The sequence below is a fragment of the Oncorhynchus tshawytscha genome, unplaced genomic scaffold, assembly GCF_018296145.1.
Source record: "Oncorhynchus tshawytscha isolate Ot180627B unplaced genomic scaffold, Otsh_v2.0 Un_contig_1870_pilon_pilon, whole genome shotgun sequence".
Lineage (NCBI taxonomy): Eukaryota > Metazoa > Chordata > Actinopteri > Salmoniformes > Salmonidae > Oncorhynchus > Oncorhynchus tshawytscha.
Window position 1 is genome coordinate 75,386 of NW_024609342.1, and position 24,085 is coordinate 99,470.

At 44.5% G+C, this 24,085-nt stretch overlaps 1 protein-coding gene and 1 pseudogene across 2 annotated transcripts; one reads left to right on the plus strand and one right to left on the minus strand.

The window, feature by feature from the left end:
• Window positions 1-164: 164 nt before the first annotated feature.
• LOC121844631 lies at window positions 165-2,761 on the plus strand (annotated as a pseudogene).
• A 1,680-nt stretch (window positions 2,762-4,441) lies between these two features.
• On the minus strand, window positions 4,442-23,823 carry LOC112240312 (chitobiosyldiphosphodolichol beta-mannosyltransferase-like). Of its 2 annotated transcripts, XM_042314921.1 has the most exons (13): window positions 23,508-23,823; window positions 23,265-23,342; window positions 21,765-21,868; window positions 19,114-19,262; window positions 17,947-18,036; window positions 16,081-16,191; window positions 14,471-14,592; window positions 13,615-13,653; window positions 9,631-9,690; window positions 7,617-7,727; window positions 7,028-7,142; window positions 5,051-5,126; window positions 4,443-4,834 (listed from the first exon to the last, which is right to left on the minus strand). In XM_042314921.1, the coding sequence occupies exons 1-13, from the start codon at window positions 23,797-23,799 to the stop codon at window positions 4,697-4,699; spliced, it is 1,485 nt and encodes a 494-aa protein (XP_042170855.1). In that variant the 5' UTR covers window positions 23,800-23,823; the 3' UTR covers window positions 4,443-4,696. The 2 variants fall into 2 exon arrangements, with proteins under 2 accessions (XP_042170856.1, XP_042170855.1); XM_042314922.1 differs by lacking the exon at window positions 23,265-23,342 and having other exon boundaries at window positions 4,442-4,834.
• Between the last annotated feature and the right edge of the window lie 262 nt (window positions 23,824-24,085).

Sequence of the window (24,085 nt, forward strand, 5' to 3'; positions counted from 1 at the left end):
TGGTCTCAAACAGTAGACTTGTATCAATTTCAAGGGTTGCAATGAGAACAGTAGGCCCACAGATACAGGTTCTATTGGGAAATCAAATACAGCACTCATCTCATTGTAAATGTTTTCTAATTTGTACTTTCTTTAAAAAAAAAAAAGATGTATCCCTTATCACGTTACTGTCTGTCATGATTATACTACATTGACCATCAGGCATTGCGACAGGAGGAGTGCTTCTTGGGTAAAGAGGAAGACAACAAACCCAGGGAAACACGTGGCCAGCCTGTGGTTTAGTGTAATTCAAATCTCGGTTGGTTGAAAATTAACGAAATGTATCGGTCTACGGATCAGACCGACAAAACCAAAGTCACGTGCATAAGGAATAGAGCAGATGTTTTATATGACTTTAAAGTCTCCTTTTTCACTATGGGTCAACTGCCAAATTTCCCATGGAATGTAAGTAGCGGGGCTGCTTGCATGTTGTACTCTGTAGGGTCTGCATCATAAATTAAATGTTTATTTTTCATTGTTTAGGAATAGTAAGACATGAATACAGTAATAACATAATTTGTTGTTGTTTTCTACAGTTCCTTGAAAGGGAGCTCGAGAACGACAGCTCATCAGAAATGATTCTAGACATTCTAAATCAGGTATTCCTGTCAAAAGCATTTTTTTTTTTTAAATGTCGCACCTATTTAGTTAAATATATAGAAACAGTACATTGGATTACCGAGTTGGAAAGCACACTAACAATGACTATTGTCACCTGTTTCCAGACATGCCTTCATCCACTGTGCTGTAAACATCCTCCCTCAGTAAGATATAGGAGACTGTTTCTGTCTCAGCTCATCAAAAGGGTGAGTTTGTTTTATCTGATATATTTTTTGTCTGATATCATTCTGTCAGAAAATAGTTCACTCTTGTACTGGTGCATTTAAAAAGGCAATTCCTACACGTTTCACATGAATACAATAAAGTATAACTATATTGTCCATTTTGTTAAAGCAAACAACAGTAATGTGATGCTTCTCTTCCCTGTGTGCAGCATGAAGCCAGTGGGAGGGAGCCCCTGGATGAGCTCTATGATGCACTGGGGAAGTCCTGGGGGTAGAGGAGGGGACAGAGTGCTACAAGAGCTATTTACTGGTACTACACACACACCACACTGTATTCTATATTTTGCAGACGCTCTTATCCTGAACAACTTCCAGTAGTGAGTGAATACATTGTTTTCATGCTGGTTCCCCGTGGGAATTGAACCCACAACCCTGGCGTTGCAAGCACCACGCTCTATTTTATCCTTTAAAATAAAATCCTTTAAAATAATACAATTATTATTAAATTCAAGATTACTTTAATTAAACATTGATTTTATATTTACCGTACGTGTGTGTGTGTGTGTGTGTGTGTAGCCGTGTGGAGAAGCAGTGAGTCTATCAGAGAGTACAGCTGTGATCTCTGAAGGAACTACAGGCCTGGTCACATGGGAGGCAGCTCTTTACCTCGCAGAATGGGCTCTGGAGAACACACACGCCTTCACTGACAGGTTGGTACACTACTGTGTGTGTTTTGTCATTGTGTTCTGTCTACAACTCATGCTGTGGTTACTACTCGTAATCTCAATCTGGTGTGTGTTTATTGTGAGTGTCCTCTCCTGTATGTGAGAGGTGTCCTGTCTCTGCTCTCTCCTACAGGACAGTCCTAGAGCTGGGCAGTGGTGTAGGGTTGACTGGTATAGCAGTGTGTAGGTCCTGCAGTCCCTCCAGCTACATGTTCAGTGACTGTCACCTCAGCGTTCTACATAGACTGAGGGACAACGTCCAGCTCAATGGGCTGGACAACCAGAACTCTCCCAGAGTGAGTGTGGAGCATCTGGACTGGGAGGAGGTGACAGAGAAGCAGCTGAGAGAGATCGGAGCCGCCACGGTCATCGCTGCAGGTAGGAACATGGTCTGGCTCTATTCTATTCAATCCGTAAAGCTGAAGATCCTCTTTAAAGGCAATGTTCCCTCTGTCGGAGACTTCTTCACAATAAACACTGCATATGTCAACTCAGTCAAAAATGACCTTTACATTTGTATGCAGATCTTCTGCGATGCTTTGGCGATATGGATTAATCCAGTCTTTAATTACAACAAAAGTATATATTTCTCAAAATATATTATTAGTTAGCCAGTTACCTGGCAGTTTTTACCTGGTAGTTACCTGGTAGTTACCTGGCTGTTACCTGGTAGTTACCTGGTAGTTAACTGGCCGTTACCTGGCTGTTACCTGGCAGTTACCTGGCTGTTACCTGGTAGTTACCTGGCTGTTACCTGGTAGTTACCTGGCAGTTACCTGGCTGTTACCTGGTAGTTACCTGGCTGTTACCTGGTAGTTACCTGGTAGTTACCTGGCTAACTAATTGATCCAGCTTTCTGGAACAGCCCCCCGGGTGCTGGGGAGGGATCACATGTGTTTCCTAATTCTGTCAGCTAACATGTCCTGTTGTGTCCTGTGTTATAGACACATGTCCTATCATTGGCTTCTGGTGAAGCTTCTCTAAGATGTCAGCTGACACTGATGTCTACATGTTTCCACCATCTATTGTTGTCAGCTATAACATTTTCCTGTTGTTACTAAACCTATTTTGAGAGTCAGCTGAACACATGTCCTACAAGTTGTTTCTAATTCTATTGTTGTAAACCAACATGTCCTGTTGTGTCCTGTGTTATAGAGAGTTCCAACCCATCCAGATATCATTGGCTGCCTGGATGAATCTCTAAGATCCTAGTGTTCGGCCAATGGCAGCTCCTGATGTCTACATCTCCTCCACCATCAGAAATACATATAACAGTTTTAAACACCAGCTAGGTCAGTACAAAACCTGGAGCTTTGAGAGAACTAATGAAAACATCTTTACAAGTTTAATCTATCATTAGTAGTAAACCAACTGCTTCAAATAGCAGCTGAGTGAGGAGACTCTCCAACCCATAGATACTGTAGAGGATGAATCTCAATAGTCTTCAAAGAGCAGCTCAGTGAGGAGACTCTCCAACCCATAGATACTGTAGAGGATGAATCTCAATAGTCTTCAAAGAGCAGCTGAGTGAGGAGACTCTCCAACCCATAGATACTGTAGAGGATGAATCTCAATAGTCTTCAAAGAGCAGCTGAGTGAGGAGACTCTCCAACCCATAGATACTGTAGAGGATGAATCTCAATAGTCTTCAAAGAGCAGCTCAGTGAGGAGACTCTCCAACCCATAGATACTGTAGAGGATGAATCTCAATAGTCTTCAAAGAGCAGCTCAGTGAGGAGACTCTCCAACCCATAGATACTGTAGAGGATGAATCTCAATAGTCTTCAAGTGGACTCGTCACCTTGTATGCCGGGTTACAGTGAAGTTCTAGGTGACAACTGATGAAAATAAGGGCTTTATAAATACATGTGATTGATCTAGTCCATCTCCACTGTTCTGGAGAGATCTAATCCTATTGCCTTGGATGAATTCCTTTCCAGATGCATCTATAATTATACACATCTGAAACTGATGGATCTATAATTATACACCTCTGAAACTGATGGATCTTTCCAGATGGATCTATAATTATACACATCTGAAACTGATGGATCTATAATTTCTCCTTTGTTTTTCTCTCCCACAGAAAGTTCTGGAATCCAACATGAGGTCATGACAGGACCAGTGACCCATGTGTTCTTTTACAACAGACAAGCCACTATAGAGATGATCAAACTGTACGTATAATGATGGCATCCTATTCCCATTGTAAGTGCACTACTTTTGACCAGGGTCCATAGGGCTATGGTCAAAAGTAGTGCACTAGATAGGGAATAGGGTGCCATTTGGGATGCACACAATATAAGACCAAGCCAGAACCAGATGTGTATTACTGTGTAATAAAGTCTTTATTTACATCAAAATATTTACATTGTGTGGAAAATATCCCATTTATACACACTGTAAGAACAGTGGGTTAACTGCCTGTTCAGAGGCAGAACGACAGAATTGTACCTTGTCAGCTCGGGGGTTTGAACTTGCAACCTTCCGGTTACTAGTCCAACGCTCTAACCACTAGGCTACCCTGCCACCCTGTGTTCTTTAAGAGGAGAATCAAAATGGCCTGGAATGAAGAGATCCACAGAAGGAGAGAGAGAATGGGGAGAGAGAGAGCAGAGGAAAGACTAGCCTGATGTAACGATCTCTCTTTCCGACAGGTCCTCAAAGTGGACCATGTGGCAGTTGGTAGCAGGTAGCCTAGCGGTTCAGAGCAGGTAGCCTAGCGGTTCAGAGCAGGTAGCCTAGCGGTTCAGAGCAGGTAGCCTAGCGGTTCAGAGCAGGTAGCCTAGCGGTTCAGAGCAGGTAGCCTAGCGGTTCAGAGCAGGTAGCCTAGCGGTTCAGAGCAGGTAGCCTAGCGGTTCAGAGCAGGTAGCCTAGCGGTTCAGAGCAGGTAGCCTAGCGGTTCAGAGCGTTGGGCCAGTAACCGAAAAGTCATTGGTTTGAATCCCCAAGCAGACTAGGTAAAACATCTGTGGATGTGCCCTTGAACAAGGCACTTAACCCTAATTGCTCCTGTAAGTCGTTCTGGATAAGAGCGTCTGTTAAAATGTTCAAGATTGGAGGCTCAAGAAGTGGGTTTGAGACGGAGCGAAGATGTAGAGAGGGGATGAGTCAGCTGCTGTAAAGAGCTCTGTCTAACAGGGGGAGTCAGGGTGCAGTGAGGAGAGGCAGGACGTTCTGGTCCCAGTTCTGGTCCCACCGCTGCCCCCCACTGGCCCGGAGGTTCCTCCTGAACTGACCCAGTTTGCCCTCATCCTCACAGTCAGGGAAGTCCCACAGCAGAGACTGGAGAGACACAACACAGGTTTTATAAAACAGGTAGATTGGATCCTGGCTAAAACAGCCATGTGTATATCAGACCATATACCACTGTCACAGGAACTGGTTACAGACAGATAAGACAGATGGCAGTTGACAGGATCATACCACTGGGAAGTGATGTGGGATAAATCAGGGGTTTCTGTATCTCCTCAGCTGAACAGTAGTAGTATATTACTGTACCTTGAGCTGTCCAGATAGTTCCTCAGAGTCTTTGAAGATCAACCCGTTCTCCTCGTGTTTCACCAGCTCATGTAGACTACAGAGGAGAATATAACAGGGTTAACAACAGAGAGACTGACAACACAGGAGAATATAACAGGGTTAACAACAGAGAGACTGACAACACAGGAGAAATATAACAGAGAGACTGACAACACAGGAGAATATAACAGGTTAGATCCACATTGACAAACACAGCACAGGAAACTCAGTCCTGACAGACAGCACATAGCCTCTCTGCAGTAAAAGGTGACTGTTGACCCAACAGAGAGTATTCCCTCAGTAGAAGGTGACTGGTGACACAACACAGGTTTTATAAAAACCAGGGGTTTAGAGAGACTTCCCTCAGCAGTAGAAGGTGACCCAGGGTTTAGAGTATTCCCTCAGCAGTAGAAGGTGACCCAGTCCAAAACAGTATAGCCCCTCAGCAGTAGAAGGTGACCCAGGGTTTAGAGTATTCCCTCAGCAGTAGAAGGTGACCCAGGGTTTAGAGTACTCCCTCAGCAGTAGAAGGTGACCCAGGGTTTAGAGTATTCCCTCAGTAGAAGGTGACCCAGGGTTTAGAGTATTCCCTCAGCAGTAGAAGGTGACCCAGGGTTTAGAGTACTCCCTCAGCAGTAGAAGGTGACCCAGGGTTTAGAGTATTCCCTCAGTAGAAGGTGACCCAGGGTTTAGAGTATTCCCTCAGCAGTAGAAGGTGACCCAGGGTTTAGAGTATTCCCTCAGTAGAAGATGACCCAGGGTTTAGAGTATTCCCTCAGCAGTAGAAGGTGACCCAGGGTTTAGAGTACTCCCTCAGCAGTAGAAGGTGACCCAGGGTTTAGAGTACTCCCTCAGCAGTAGAAGGTGACCCAGGGTTTAGAGTATTCCCTCAGCAGTAGAAGGTGACCCAGGGTTTAGAGTATTCCCTCAGCAGTAGAAGGTGACCCAGGGTTTAGAGTACTCCCTCAGCAGTAGAAGGTGACCCAGGGTTTAGAGTATTCCCTCAGCAGTAGAAGGTGACCCAGGGTTTAGAGTATTCCCTCAGCAGTAGAAGGTGACCCAGGGTTTATAGTATTCCCTCAGCAGTAGAAGGTGACCCAGGGTTTAGAGTATTCCCTCAGCAGTAGAAGGTGACCCAGGGTTTAGAGTATTCCCTCAGCAGTAGAAGGTGACCCAGGGTTTAGAGTATTCCCTCAGCAGTAGAAGGTGACCCAGGGTTTAGAGTACTCCCTCAGCAGTAGAAGGTGACCCAGGGTTTAGAGTATTCCCTCAGCAGTAGAAGGTGACCCAGGGTTTAGAGTACTCCCTCAGCAGTAGAAGGTGACCCAGGGTTTAGAGTATTCCCTCAGCAGTAGAAGGTGACCCAGGGTTTAGAGTATTCCCTCACCAGTAGAAGGTGACCCAGGGTTTAGAGTATTCCCTCAGCAGTAGAAGGTGACCCAGGGTTTAGAGTATTCCCTCAGCAGTAGAAGGTGACCCAGGGTTTAGAGTATTCCCTCAGCAGTAGAAGGTGACCCAGGGTTTAGAGTACTCCCTCAGCAGTAGAAGGTGACCCAGGGTTTAGAGTATTCCCTCAGCAGTAGAAGGTGACCCAGGGTTTAGAGTACTCCCTCAGCAGTAGAAGGTGACCCAGGGTTTAGAGTACTCCCTCAGCAGTAGAAGGTGACCCAGGGTTTAGAGTATTCCCTCAGCAGTAGAAGGTGACCCAGGGTTTAGAGTATTCCCTCAGCAGTAGAAGGTGACCCAGGGTTTAGAGTATTCCCTCAGCAGTAGAAGGTGACCCAGGGTTTAGAGTACTCCCTCAGCAGTAGAAGGTGACCCAGGGTTTAGAGTATTCCCTCAGCAGTAGAAGGTGACCCAGGGTTTAGAGTATTCCCTCACCAGTAGAAGTGGATGGCACAGACAGTGTGTGTGGACATGGTATCAGAAGGTGTCTGTTAAAGAGTCCTGTCTCACCAGTAGAAGTGGATGGCACAGACAGGCAGACAGCAGCCAAACATGTCCACCACCTTCATAGGCAGGTCCAGACCACTGGACGACTTATGGAGACAAACACCCAGATCTGCTGAGCCTGGGACAGGAGAACATACAGAACATCAGTATACACACACACACACACACCTGCTGAGCCTGGGACAGGGAGAACATACAGAACATCACACACACACACACACGCACGCAGAGCCTGGGACAGGAGAACACACTAACCTAGCAGACACACACACACACACACACACACACACACACACACACACACACACACACACACACACGCACGCAGAGCCTGGGACAGGGAGAACACACTAACCTAGCAGAACAGGGTAGTCCTCTGCTTCCAGCCATGGAGTACAGACCTACTGAGCCTGGGACAGGGACAACACACTAACCTAGCAGAACAGGGTAGTCCTCTGCCTCCAGCCATGGAGTACAGACATGCTGAGCCTGGGACAGGGACAACACACTAACCTAGCAGAACAGGGTAGTCCTCTGCCTCCAGCCATGGAGTACAGACATGCTGAGCCTGGGACAGGGACAACACACTAACCTAGCAGAACAGGGTAGTCCTCTGCCTCCAGCCATGGAGTACAGATCTTCACGTGCGCAAAGCGCAGGGTGTCGATCAGCTTCCTGTAGTGGTCCTTCTGAGGACCCTTACCTGGTCTCACACACACACAGGGAATTGAAACAACGTATCTAGGGTTAACAGTATAGGACCGACAACAATTGTAAAGGTTTTTTCTCAGTTGGTTTAATCTAGCAACAACAGGTTAGTTGATAATGTCATTGTTTTGTGAGGATTCTCAATCAAATCACATTTATTCCTAAGGCCCCTTTTCACATCAGCATTTGACGCAAACGCTGCGTTTACACAGGCAGCTCAATTCTGATATTTTGCCCAATTATTTACAAAAGACTTGATGTGATTGGTCAAAAGACTTGATCTGATTGGTCAAAAGACTTGATCTGATTGGTCGAAAGACTTGATCTGATTGGTAGAAAGACTTGATCTGATTGGTAGAAAGACTTGATCTGATTGGTCAAAAGACTTGATCTGATTGGTCAAAAGACTTGATCTGATTGGTTAAAAGACTTGATCTGATTGGTTAAAAGACTTGATCTGATTGGTCAAAAGACTTGATCTGATTGGTAGAAAGAATTGATCTGATTGGTCAAAAGACATGATCTGATTGGTTAAAAGACATGATCTGATTGGTCAAAAGACTTGATCTGATTGGTCAAAAGACTTGATCTGATTGGTCAAAAGACTTGATCTGATTGGTCAAAAGACTTGATCTGATTGGTCAAAAGACTTGATCTGATTGGTTAAAAGACCAAATCAGACGCAGCATGTCAAAGTCCTTTACTGTAATCCGGTCTGGACCATAAAGACCTGCAGTACACTGTCAACACTATAGTTACCTGGACCATAAAGACCTACAGTACACTGTCAACACTATAGTTACCTGGACCATAAAGACCTGCAGTACACTGTCAATACTATAGTTACCTGTGATGACACAGACCTGCAGTACACTGTCAACACTATAGTTACCTGTAATGACACAGACCTACAGTACACTGTCAATACTATAGTTACCTGTGATGACACAGACCTGCAGTACACTGTCAACACTATAGTTACCTGTAATGACACAGACCTGCAGTACACTGTCAACACTATAGTTACCTGTAATGACACAGACCTGCAGTACACTGTCAACACTATAGTTACCTGTAATGACACAGACCTGCAGTACACTGTCAACACTATAGTTACCTGTAATGACACAGACCTGCAGTACACTGTCAACACTATAGTTACCTGTAATGACACAGACCTGCAGTACACTGTCAACACTATAGTTACCTGTAATGACACAGACCTGCAGTACACTGTCAACACTATAGTTACCTGTGATGACACAGACCTGTAGCATTACACTGTCAACACTATAGTTACCTGTAATGACACAGACCTGCAGTACACTGTCAACACTATAGTTACCTGTGATGACACAGACCTAGCATTACACTGTCAACACTATAGTTACCTGTGATGACACAGACCTGCAGCATTACACTGTCAACACTATAGTTACCAAATGACACAGACCTGCATTACACTGTCAACACTATAGTTACCTGTGATGACACAGACCTGCAGCATTACACTGTCAACACTATAGTTACCTGTAATGACACAGACCTGTAGCATTACACTGTCAACACTATAGTTACCTGTGATGACACAGACCTGCAGTACACTGTCAACACTATAGTTACCTGGACCATAAAGACCAGCAGTACACTGTCAACACTATAGTTACCTGTGATGACACAGACCTGCAGCATTACACTGTCAACACTATAGTTACCTGTAATGACACAGACCTGCAGTACACTGTCAACACTATAGTTACCTGTAATGACACAGACCTGCAGTACACTGTCAACACTATAGTTACCTGTGATGACACAGACCTGTAGCATTACACTGTCAACACTATAGTTACCTGTGATGACACAGACCTGCATTACACTGTCAACACTATAGTTACCTGTGATGACACAGACCAGTGAGGGAAGAGAGGCTCCTGCTTCCACAAACCCCTCGTAGTCTGGTAGAGAAAACACACAAGGTTAATACAAGGGCTTGTATCCCAAACAGCACCCTACTCCCCATGTAGTGCACTACCTTTGACCAGAGCCCCATGGGCCCTAAGAGGACACCACTGAGAGGTCTCTTTCCTTTCTCTCTTAGAATCACTGATTAGACATGATTGATTCTAATGAAGAATGACTAGACAGGTGAATTAGAATCAGTGATAAGACATGATTGATTCTAATGAAGAATGACTAGACAGGTGAATTAGAATCAGTGATAAGACATGATTGATTCTAATGAAGAATGATTAGACAGGTGAATTAGAATCAGTGATAAGACATGATTGATTCTAATGAAGAATGACTAGACAGGTGAATTAGAATCAGTGATAAGACATGATTGATTCTAATGAAGAATGATTAGACAGGTGAATTAGAATCAGTGATAAGACATGATTGATTCTAATGAAGAATGACTAGACAGGTGAATTAGAATCAGTGATAAGACATGATTGATTCTAATGAAGAATGACTAGACAGGTGAATTAGAATCACTGATAAGACATGATTGATTCTAATGAAGAATGACTAGACAGGTGAATTAGAATCACTGATAAGACATGATTGATTCTAATGAAGAATGACTAGACAGGTGAATTAGAATCACTGATAAGACATGATTGATTCTAATGAAGAATGACTAGACAGGTGAATTAGAATCACTGATAAGACATGATTGATTCTAATGAAGAATGACTAGATGAATTAGAATCACTGATAAGACATGATTGATTCTAATGAAGAATGACTAGACAGGTGAATTAGAATCACTGATAAGACATGATTGATTCTAATGAAGAATGATTAGACAGGTGAATTAGAATCAGTGATAAGACATGATTGATTCTAATGAAGAATGACTAGACAGGTGAATTAGAATCAGTGATAAGACATGATTGATTCTAATGAAGAATGACTAGACAGGTGAATTAGAATCAGTGATAAGACATGATTGATTCTAATGAAGAATGACTAGACAGGTGAATTAGAATCACTGATAAGACATGATTGATTCTAATGAAGAATGACTAGACAGGTGAATTAGAATCACTGATAAGACATGATTGATTCTAATGAAGAATGACTAGACAGGTGAATTAGAATCACTGATAAGACATGATTGATTCTAATGAAGAATGACTAGACAGGTGAATTAGAATCACTGATAAGACATGATTGATTCTAATGAAGAATGACTAGACAGGTGAATTAGAATCACTGATAAGACATGATTGATTCTAATGAAGAATGACTAGACAGGTGAATTAGAATCACTGATAAGACATGATTGATTCTAATGAAGAATGATTAGACAGGTGAATTAGAATCACTGATAAGACATGATTGATTCTAATGAAGAATGATTAGACAGGTGAATTAGAATCACTGATAAGACATGATTGATTCTAATGAAGAATGACTAGACAGGTGAATTAGAATCAGTGATAAGACATGATTGATTCTAATGAAGAATGACTAGACAGGTGAATTAGAATCAGTGATAAGACATGATTGATTCTAATGAAGAATGACTAGACAGGTGAATTAGAATCAGTGATAAGACATGATTGATTCTAATGAAGAATGACTAGACAGGTGAATTAGAATCAGTGATAAGACATGATTGATTCTAATGAAGAATGACTAGACAGGTGAATTAGAATCAGTGATAAGACATGATTGATTCTAATGAAGAATGACTAGACAGGTGAATTAGAATCACTGATAAGACATGATTGATTCTAATGAAGAATGACTAGACAGGTGAATTAGAATCAGTGATAAGACATGATTGATTCTAATGAAGAATGACTAGACAGGTGAATTAGAATCAGTGATAAGACATGATTGATTCTAATGAAGAATGACTAGACAGGTGAATTAGAATCAGTGATAAGACATGATTGATTCTAATGAAGAATGACTAGACAGGTGAATTCCAGTGCTCCACCACATGGCTTTCATCTGTCAAGTCTTTTCTAATCAGATGACTTCAAAGAAGGAAGCAAGGAAAGATGGATGGGAGGGAGGGAGGGAGGGAGGATGGATGGATGGATGGGAGGGAGGGAGGGAGGGGGAGGGAGGATGGGAGGGAGGGAGGGAGGATGGGATGGGAGGGAGGGAGGGAGGGGAGGGAGGATGGATGGGAGGGAGGGAGGGAGGGAGGGAGGAGGGGGAGGGAGGGAGGGAGGGAGGGAGGGAGGATGGGAGGGAGGGAGGGAGGGAGGGAGGGAGGGAGGGAGGGGATGGGAGGGAGGGAGGGAGGATGGATGGGAGGGAGGGAGGGAGGGAGGGAGGGAGGGAGGGAGGGAGGGAGGATGGATGGGGGAGGGAGGGAGGGAGGGAGGGATGGGAGGGAGGGAGGAGGGAGGATGGATGGATGGGAGGGAGGGAGGGAGGGAGGGAGGATGGGAGGGGAGGAGGGAGGGAGGATGGATGGATGGGAGGGAGGGAGGGAGGGAGGAGGGGGAGGGAGGGAGGGGAGGATGGGAGGGAGGGAGGGAGGGAGGGGAGGATGGGAGGGAGGGAGGGAGGGAGGGGGAGGGAGGGAGGATGGGAGGGAGGGAGGGAGGGAGGATGGGAGGGAGGGAGGGGAGGGAGGGAGGGAGGGAGGATGGGAGGGAGGGAGGATGGGAGGGAGGGAGGGGAGGAGGGAGGATGGGAGGGAGGGAGGGAGGATGGGGAGGGAGGGAGATGGGAGGGAGGGAGGGAGGGAGGATGGGAGGGAGGGAGGATGGATGGGAGGGAGGGAGGGAGGAGGATGGATGGATAGGGAAGGATGGGAGGAAGGATGGATGGGTAAAAGGATAGATGGATGGATGGGAGGGAGGGTGGATGGGTGGGAGGAAGGGAGGGAGGATGGATGGGAGGAAGGATGGATGGATGGATGGATGGATGGATGGATGGATGGATGGATGGATGGATGGATGGATGGATGGGAGGGAGGGAGGGAGGATGGATGGATGGATGGGAGGGAGGATGGATGGATGGGAGGAAGGATGGATGGGTAAAAGGATGGATGGATGGATGGATGGATGGATGGGAGGGAGGGTGGATGGGTGGGAGGAAGGGAGGGAGGATGGATGGGAGGAAGGATGGATGGATGGATGGGAGGGAGGGAGGATGGATGGATGGGAGGAAGGATGGATGGATGGATGGATGGATGGATGGATGGATGGATGGATGGATGGATGGATGGATGGATGGATGGGAGGGAGGGAGGGGGATGGATGGATGGATGGGAGGAGGATGGATGGATGGGAGGAAGGATGGATGGGTAAAAGGATGGATGGATGGATGGATGGATGGATGGATGGGAGGGAGGGTGGATGGGTGGGAGGAAGGGAGGGAGGATGGATGGGAGGAAGGATGGATGGATGGATGGGGAGGGAGGGAGGATGGATGGATGGGAGGAAGGATGGATGGATGGATGGATGGATGGATGGATGGATGGATGGATGGATGGATGGGAGGGAGGGAGGGTGGATGGGTGGGAGGAAGGGAGGGAGGATGGATGGGAGGAAGGATGGATGGATGGGAGGATGGATGGATGGGAGGAAGGGAGGGATGGATGGATGGATGGATGGATGGATGGATGGATGGATGGATGGATGGGAGGGAGGATGGATGGATGGATGGGAGGGTAGATGGATGGGAGGATGGATGGATGGATGGATGGGAGGGAGGGTAGATGGATGGGAGGGAGGATGGATGGATGGGAGGGAGGATGGATGGGAGGGAGGGAGGGAGGGAGGATGGATGGATGGATGGGAGGAAGGATGGATGGGAGGGAGGATGGATGGATGGGAGGGAGGATGGATGGATGGGAGGGAGGATGCTCTTTAAAATGGGGCTCAACTGCAGATGGTAATGATTACCTTCCAGAGCCTTCAGCAGAATGGAGAAGTCCTCATCCTCTGTTGAACACAGACAGGGGAAACAGTGAGACACCCTAACAAGTGTTTACACCTGACAGCTGTGTGTACTTACGTTGTACCACATGTCAACTAAACACATGGACATAAAATACAATCTGGCTCTTACATAGAAAACCTCTAGCCTGATCCCCATCCTGACCTGACTCCTAACAGAATGTAATCCCCATCCTGACCTGACTCCAAACAGATTGTAATCTGGCTCTAGTCTGATCCCCATCCTGACCTGACTCCTAACAGAATGTAATCTGGCTCTAGCCTGATCCCCATCCTGACCTGATTCTTAACAGACTGTAATCTGGCTCTAGTCTGATCCCCATCCTGACCTGACTCCTAACATAATGTAATCCCCATCCTGACCTGACTCCTAACAGAATGTAATCTGGCTCTAGTCTGAGCCCCATCCTGACCTGACTCCAAACAGAATATAATCCCCATCCTGACCTGACTCCAAACAGATTGTAATCTGGCTCTAGTCTGATGCCCATCCTGACCTGACTCCAAACAGATTGTAATCTGGCTCTAGTCTGATCCCCATCCTGACCTGACTCCTAACAGAATGTAAACTCGCGCAATCAGGATGTTTGGACGAGGCTAGAACTGCTCTCGAGGTAAGAAAAACAATTTAGATTGGGGTAAAAATCCAGAAAAACTTCCCATTTAAACTGAATAAAATGCAGAGTCTCCTGTTGTTTACGAAATGGCACCCTATTCCCTATGTAGTGCACAACTTTTGACCAGAGCCCTATGGAGAATAGGGTGCCATTTGGGACTCAAACTGTGCCTGTGGGGTACTGACCGGTCCAGCTGGTGCTGCTGATCAGTAGGGCAGGTCGACCTGAGGTCAAAGTCACAGAAAAGTCACTGGGGTCACGACATGAAAACGCTGTTCTCTCTGTCTCATCACCAGGTCGCTCACCACTGTAACAGACACAGGGGTTATAACATGCGTTATGACATGTCTATGATCGTGTAATATATATATTTTTATGATAGTTCTTTATCTTTCCAATATAAACAGAAACACAGGGGTTATAACATGCGTTATGACATGTCTATGATCGTGTAATATATATATTTTATGATAAAGAACTCTCTCTCCAATATAAACAGAAACACAGGGGTTATAACATGTGTTATGACATGTCTGTTAAATGTATTTGATAGAGTAATGACATTATAATGACTGTTCCTTATACTGTTAAAAGGCAAAGAAAGCAACCCAAGACCGGCAACGTTGGATAACTATAGTACAGGCCCTGTGTTCCTCCAGAACCAAGAGGATAACTGTAGTACAGGCCCTGTGTTCCTCCAGAACCAAGAGGATAACTATAGTACAGGCCCTGTGTTCCTCCAGGAACCAAGAGGATAACTATAGTACAGGCCCTGTGTTCCTCCAGAACCAAGAGGATAACTATAGTACAGGCCCTGTGTTCCTCCAGAACCAAGAGGATAACTATAGTACAGGCCCTGTGTTCCTCCAGAACCAAGAGGATAACTATAGTACAGGCCCTGTGTTCCTCCAGGAACCAAGAGGATAACTATAGTACAGGCCCTGTGTTCCTCCAGAACCAAGAGGATAACTATAGTACAGGCCCTGTGTTCCTCCAGAACCAAGAGGATAACTATAGTACAGGCCCTGTGTTCCTCCAGAACCAAGAGGATAACTATAGTACAGGCCCTGTGTTCCTCCAGAACCAAGAGGATAACTATAGTACAGGCCCTGTGTTCCTCCAGAACCAAGAGGATAACTATAGTACAGGCCCTGTGTTCCTCCAGAACCAAGAGGATAACTATAGTACAGGCCCTGTGTTCCTCCAGAACCAAGAGGATAACTATAGTACAGGCCCTGTGTTCCTCCAGAACCAAGAGGATAACTATAGTACAGGCCCTGTGTTCCTCCAGAACCAAGAGGATAACTATAGTACAGGCCCTGTGTTCCTCCAGAACCAAGAGGATAACTACCAGGAGGAGTACAGGCCCTGTGTTCCTCCAGAACCAAGAGGATAACTATAGTACAGGCCCTGTGTTCCTCCAGAACCAAGAGGATAACTATAGTACAGGCCCTGTGTTCCTCCAGAACCAAGAGGATAACTGTAGTACAGGCCCTGTGTTCCTCCAGAACCAAGAGGATAACTATAGTACAGGCCCTGTGTTCCTCCAGAACCAAGAGGATAACTATAGTACAGGCCCTGTGTTCCTCCAGAACCAAGAGGATATACTATCCAGAACCAGGGCCCTGTGTTGTTGCTCCAGAACCAAGAGGATAACTGTAGTACAGGCCCTGTGTTCCTCCAGAACCAAGAGGATAGCTGTAGTACAGGCCCTGTGTTCCTCCAAGAACCAAGAGGATAACTTTAGTGAGGGATAGTCTTGGCCAGCCTCATCAACAGACTATACTGGACTCACCAGAAACGGAACTGAGGAATCGTCTTGGCCAGCCTCATGAACAGCTGGTGCTTTAGGTCTACTGAAGTCTCCTTGAAGATAGCAGGTGGCTTGTCATACAATGTGGTCGCCCTATAGGAGGAGGATAAGACAGGTGGCTTGTCATGTGGTCACCCAATAGGAGGAGGATAAGACAGGTGGCTTGTCATGTGGTCGCCCAATAGGAGGAGAATAAGGCAGGTGGCTTGTCATGTGGTCACCCAATAGGAGGAGGATAAGACAGGTGGCTTGTCATACAATGTGGTCGCTCTATAGGAGGAGGATAAAACAGGATTAGGGATTAGTCATGACCAAGGGATTAGTCATGATGGCCACGGGATTAGTCATGGCCAAGGGATTAGTCATGGCCAAGGGATTAGTCATGGCCAATGGGTTAGTCATGATGGCCAAGGGTTTAGTCATGACCAAGGGGTTAGTCATGATGGCCAAGGGGTTAGTCATGGCCAATGGGTTAGTCATGATGGCCAAGGGGTTAGTCATGACCAAGGGGTTACTCATGATGGCCAAGGGTTAGTCATGACCAAGGGGTTAGTCATGATGGCCAAGGGGTTAGTCATGGCCAATGGGTTAGTCATGACCAAGGGGTTAGTCATGACCAAGGGTTAGTCATGACCAAGGGTCATGACCAAGGGTTAGTCATGACCAAGGGATTAGTCATGATGACCAAGGGGTTAGTTAAGACCAAGGGGTTAGTTAAGACCAAGGGTTTAGTCATGACCAAGGGGTTAGTCATGATGACCAAGGGGTTAGTCATGATGACCAAGGGGTTAGTCATGACCAAGAGGTTAGTCATGTCCAAGGGGTTAGTCATGGCCAAGGGATTAGTCATGATGACCAAGGGGTTAGTCATGATGACCAAGGGGTTAGTCATGACCAAGGGATTAGTCATGGCCAAGGGGTTAGTCATGATGAGTCATGACCAAGGGTTTAGTCATGATGACCAAGGGTTTAGTCATGATGACCAAGGGGTTAGTCATGATGACCAAGGGGTTAGTCATGATGACCAAGGGTTAGTCATGATGACCAAGGGGTTAGTCATGATGACCAAGGGGTTAGTCATGATGACCAAGGGGTTAGTCATGATGACCAAGGGGTTAGTCATGACCAAGAGGTTAGTCATGTCCAAGGGGTTAGTCATGGCCAAGGGATTAGTCATGACCAAGGGGTTAGTCATGATGACCAAGGGGTTAGTCATGATGACCAAGGGGTTAGTCATGACCAAGGGATTAGTCATGGCCAAGGGGTTAGTCATGATGGCCAAGGGATTAGTCATGACCAAGGGGTTAGTTAAGACCAAGGGATTGGTCATGACCAAGGGATTAGTCATGACCAAGGGATTAGTCATGACCAAGGGGAAGAGATAGGGATAGGGGGGATAAATTCAGACTCCCCACTGCATCTGTCTGTCCCTCCGTCCATCTATCTGTACGTCCGTCTGTCTCTCCGTCCGTCTAGCTGTGTCTGTCTGTCTCTCCGTCCGTCTATCTGTGTCTGTCTTTACATCTGTCTGTCTCTCCGTCCGTCTATCTGTGTCTGTCTATCGTCTGTCTGTCTCTCCGTCCGTCTATCTGTGTCTGTCGTCTCTCCGTCCCGTCTATCGTGTCTGTCTGTATGTCCGTCCGTCGTCTGTCCGTCTATCTGTGTCTGTCTCTCCGTCCGTCTATCTGTGTCTGTCTTTACGTCTGTCCGTCGTCTGTCCATCTATCTGTGTCTGTCGTTCCGCCCGTCTATCGATGTCTGTCTGTATGTCCGTCCGTCGTCTGTACGTCTATCTATCTACGGATGGATTGATTGACAGACGGATGTTGAAAGGAAAACAATCCTTACCTGATGTTCCAGTTGTTCTGGAGGTCTTCCTTCATAGCGTTGGTGACACAAAGGTTATGGCTGGAGAGTCGCCCAAACAACTGCTCATACCTGCCAGAGACAGGAACATGGGTCCTATTCATTAATGCACACCGTAGCTAAACAGTCTGCAACAATTTCTTGGGACAAATTCAGGTAGGTCCCTCCCTGATCTGTCCGTTTAGTTCCCACTGAAGAAGAGCATGTTCATGCAAAGCTGTAGATATATTCAGGAAGTATTCAGACCCCTTGACTTTTTCCACATTTGTTACAGAGATGGTTGTCCTTCTGGAAGGGTGTCCCATTTCCACAGAGGAACTCTAGAGCTCTGTCAGAGTGACCATTGGGTTTCTTGGTCACCTCGATGAACAGGGCCCTTCTCCCCTGATTGCTCAGTTTGGCCGGGTGTCCAGCTCTAGGAAGAGTTTTGGTTGTTCCAAACTTCTTCCATTTAAGAATGATGGAGGCCACTGTGTTCTTGGGGAACCTTCAATGCTGCAGACATGGTACCCTTCCCCAGATCTGTGCCTCGACACAATCATGTCTCAGAGCTCTACGGACATGCTCGGACATGCACTGTCAACTGTAGGACTTTGTATAGACAGGTGTGTGCCTTTCCAAATCATGTCCAATCAATTGAATTTACCACAGGTGGACTCCAATCAAGTTGTAGAAACATCTCAAGGATGATCAATGGAAACAGGATGCACCTGATCTAAAATGCAAGTCTCATAGCAAAGGGTCTGAATACTTGTGTAAATGCATTTTGTTTGTTTGTACATTTTGCAACGTTTTCCCAAAAACTATTTTTGCTTTGTCTTTGTCATTATGGGGTATTGTGATGTCATTATGGGGTATTGTGATGTCATTATGGGGTATTGTGATGTCATTATGGGGTATTGTGATGCCATTATGGGGTATTGTGATGTCATTATGGGGTATTGTGATGTCATTATGGGGTATTGTGATGGTATTGTGATGTCATTATGGGGTATTGTGATGTCATTATGGGGTATTGTGTTTAATCCATTTTAGAATAAGGCTGTAATGTAACAAAATGTGGAGAAGGGGAAGGGGTCTGAATACTTTCCGAATGCACTGTATTGAATAGGGATCTATTTGGGACTCAGCCATGGTGATGTTACTGACCACTGTGCCAGCCTGACGATGGGGTGGTCCGGGCCGTGTGAGAGGGCCATGATGGTGTAGCCGTAGTTGTGCCAGTCAATGATGAACCTGGATCCTCTCAGACCACACACCAGCCACGTCACCACTATACTGGGCAGTCCTGGAGGATTCTGGGGAGGAAGAGGTCAATAACACACCAGCCATGTCACCACTATACTGGGCAGTCCTGGAGGATTCTGGGGGAGGAAGAGGTCAATAACACACCAGCCATGTCACCACTATACTGGGCAGTCCTGGAGGATTCTGGGGGAGGAAGAGGTCAATAAAACACCAGCCACGTCACCACTATACTGGGCAGTCCTGGAGGATTCTGGGGAGGAAGAGGTCAATAACACACCAGCCACATCACCACTATACTGGGCAGTCCTGGAGGATTCTGGGGGAGGAAGAGGTCAATAACACACCAGCCATGTCACCACTATACTGGGCAGTCCTGGAGGATTCTGGGGGAGGAAGAGGTCAATAACACACCAGCCACGTCACCACTATACTGGGCAGTCCTGGAGGATTCTGGGGGAGGAAGAGGTCAATAACACACCAGCCATGTCACCACTATACTGGGCAGTCCTGGAGGATTCTGGGGGAGGAGGCAAGTACAACTGAACAGAATAGAATAAAAGTAGAATATAATTTAAATAAGTAGGATAGAACACAATAGAACAGAATAGAATGAATGGAATAAGAATAGAAGTGACAGAATGACAGATCAGGTCCTTAATAAACACTATTAAAACCAACATTAAATTCACCCTTTACTAAAGCAAAACACATTAACAGGATCCTAACAGTTGTTTTGGGGGGAAATCACAGCAGTATCTGTAGATGTCTCAGGACACAAACAGCATCCTACCAGTTGTTTTGGGGGGAAATCACAGCAGTATCTGTAGATGTCTCAGGACACACACAGGATCCTAACAGTTGTTTTGGGGGAAATCACAGCAGTATCTGTAGATTTCTCAGGACACACACAGTATCCTACCAGTTGTTTTGGGGGAAATCACAGCAGTATCTGTAGATTTCTCAGGATACAAACAGGATCCTACCAGTTGTTTTGGGGGAAATCACAGCAGTATCTGTAGATTCTCAGGATACAAACAGGATCCTACCAGTTGTTTTGGGGGAAATCACAGCAGTATCTGTAGATTCTCAGGACACACACAGTATCCTACCAGTTGTTTTGGGGGAAATCACAGCAGTATCTGTAGATTCTCAGGATACAAACAGGATCCTAACAGTTGTTTTGGGGGAAATCACAGCAGTATCTGTAGATTCTCAGGATACAAACAGGATCCTAACAGTTGTTTTGGGGGAAATCACAGCAGTATCTGTAGATTTCTCAGGATACAAACAGGATCCTAACAGTTGTTTTGGGGGAAATCACAGCAGTATCTGTAGATGTCTCAGGATACACACAGGATCCTACCAGTTGTTTTGGGGGAAATCACAGCAGTATCTGTAGATGTCTCAGGACACACACAGGATCCTACCAGTTGTTTTGGGGGAAATCACAGCAGTATCTGTAGATGTCTCAGGACACAAACAGGATCCTAACAGTTGTTTTGGGGGGGAAATCACAGCAGTATCTGTAGATGTCTCAGGACACAAACAGGATCCTAACAGTTGTTTTGGGGGAAATCACAGCAGTATCTGTAGATGTCTCAGGACACAAACAGCATCCTACCAGTTGTTTTGGGGGGAAATCACAGCAGTATCTGTAGATTTCTCAGGATACAAACAGGATCCTAACAGTTGTTTTGGGGGGAAATCACAGCAGTATCTGTAGATGTCTCAGGACACAAACAGGATCCTAACAGTTGTTTTGGGGGGAAATCACAGCAGTATCTGTAGATGTCTCAGGACATATGACATGATAGGTTACAGAACAGAACAGAATAAATGAAAGTTCACAGGTTTTTCTGTAAGTTCGTACAGCCAATAAGTATGAATGTTTACATTATGTTTATTGTATTGTTGTAGAAACACCTGCATGAGAATATAGGACACACACACACACACACACACACACACACAGCAGCGTGCATTGTAGAACTGTACCTGCATGAGAATATAGGACACACACACACACACACACACACACACACACACACACACACACAGCAGCGTGCATTGTAGAACTATACCTGCATGAGAATATAGGACACACACACACACACACACACACACACACACAGCAGCGTGTATTGTAGAACTATACCTGCATGATAATATAGGACACACACACACACACACACACACACACACACACACACACACACACACACAGCGTGTATTGTAGAACTATACCTGCATGAGAATATAGGACACACACACACACACACACACACACACACACACACACACACAGCAGAGTGTATTGTAGAACTATACCTGCATGAGAATATAGGACACACTCACACACACACACACACACACACACACACACACACACACACAGCAGCGTGTATTGTAGAACTATACCTGCATGAGAATATGGGACACACTCACACACACACACACACACACACACACACACACACACACACACACACACACACACACACACACACACACACACACACACACACACAGCAGCGTGTATTGTAGAACTATACCTGCATGAGAATATGGGACTGGACATCAGTCTTCAATAACACCAGGAGAAGCTGCAGGGACTGGAGAATCACCTTGGTAACATAGCTCACCACCCTAGGACCCACTGGAAACAGACAGACAGATGGATTTTCATCTCAGTGCTCTCTGGTAGTGGCTCTCAGAACCAGGCTATATTATGGCATAGATTCAAGACCTAACTACTGTTATACAACCAGTGATTAGTAATGGAATAAATATTCGGTAATATGGAATAAATAAATATACGGTAATATGGAATACATATACAGTAATATAGTATACATATACTGTAATATGGTATACAAACACTGTAATATAGTGTACGTATACAGTAATATTGTATACATATATGGTATCAATAAATATATGGTAATAATAAATATACAGTAATATAGTATACGTATACAGTAATATAGTATACATATACAGTAATATAGTATACATATACAGTAATATAGTATACATAACCAGTAATATGGTATACATATACAGTAATATAGTATACATATACAGTAATATAGTATACATATACAGTAATATAGTATACATATACAGTAATATAGTATACATATACAGTGATATAGTATACATATACAGTAATATAGTATACATATACAGTAATATAGTATACATATACAGTGATATAGTATACATATACAGTGATATAGTATACATATACAGTAATATAGTATACATATACAGTAATATAGTATACATATACAGTGATATAGTATACATATACAGTAATATAGTATACATATACAGTAATATAGTATACATATACAGTAATATAGTATACATAACCAGTAATATGGTATACATATACAGTAATATAGTATACATAACCATTAATATGGTATACATATACAGTAATATAGTATACATATACAGTAATATAGTATACATATACAGTAATATAGTATACATATACAGTAATATAGTATACATAACCATTAATATGGTATACATATACAGTAATATAGTATACATATACAGTAATATAGTATACATATACAGTAATATAGTATACATATACAGTAATATAGTATACATATACAGTAATATGGTATACATAACCAGTAATATGGTATACATAACCAGTAATATGGTATACATATACAGTAATATAGTATACATATACAGTAATATAGTATACATATACAGTGATATAGTATACATATACAGTAATATAGTATACATATACAGTAATATAGTATACATATACAGTGATATAGTATACATATACAGTAATATAGTATACATATACAGTAATATAGTATACATATACAGTAATATGGTATACATAACCAGTAATATGGTATACATATACAGTAATATGGTATACGTAACCAGTAATATAGTATACATATACAGTAATATAGTATACATATACAGTAATATGGTATAAATATACAGTAATATGGTATAAATATACGGTCATGGTAAATGCTGTAAACTCCTTTCCAGATCAGTTCAGGTACCTTGGAGTCCTTTAAGTTCTGTGATTGGGATGATTGTGATCCTCTCATCTCCAATCACATCCTGATGAGGCTTGGTACCTGACAATAACCACAACATGTTGTCACAGTAGAGAAGAATAGTCAGGAGGGATCGAGTTGGCAAGAGCACAAACACATCTGGGACCCGGCCAGCAGGGAGGCCACAAATTAAATTATAGCTCCATGCTTATTTGTACATATAACACAATCAATCTATTCATTTACCAGGGAATCCAACAAACGTTACGCTGTAGCCGTGTTTGCTGAGTGAAAGGGCATGGTACTGCATGCGAGGGCTGCGTCCGATATCCCCCAGAACCAGCACACATACACGCCGCTCCGTCAACGCGTCTCTTCTCCGTAACTTCCGCAATAACTGGGACACCAACACGGCAGTAACAGTAACGGAGATCAGTGTCCATAGTGCATTTAAAGTGGTCAGGTAAAACCCTGCCAGTAATGCGAAACCTATCAGTGAAATTGTCGCTAGAGTCATTGATGCACCGGCATCCGCCATGTTTGTTGTGACTGATGACGTGTCTCAGTGTGAAGTGACGGGGGAGGAGGGGTTCAACTGGGATTTAAAGGTACTGTGCACCTACGGTGTAATCATTAGACCAAACATTTGTTCAACTAAAACGACAGTCTCTAATGCACAAAATCAGGTACCCCTTCCCCTCCTCGTTACGTTCCGTTTGCTTCCATTTAAGAAATGTTTTCCCATAGAATTGTATTTTACATTTCGGGACTCGTGCCGCGTTCAAAACAACTGTGAATCTCCGTCTTCCGACTTCAGTGCGTTC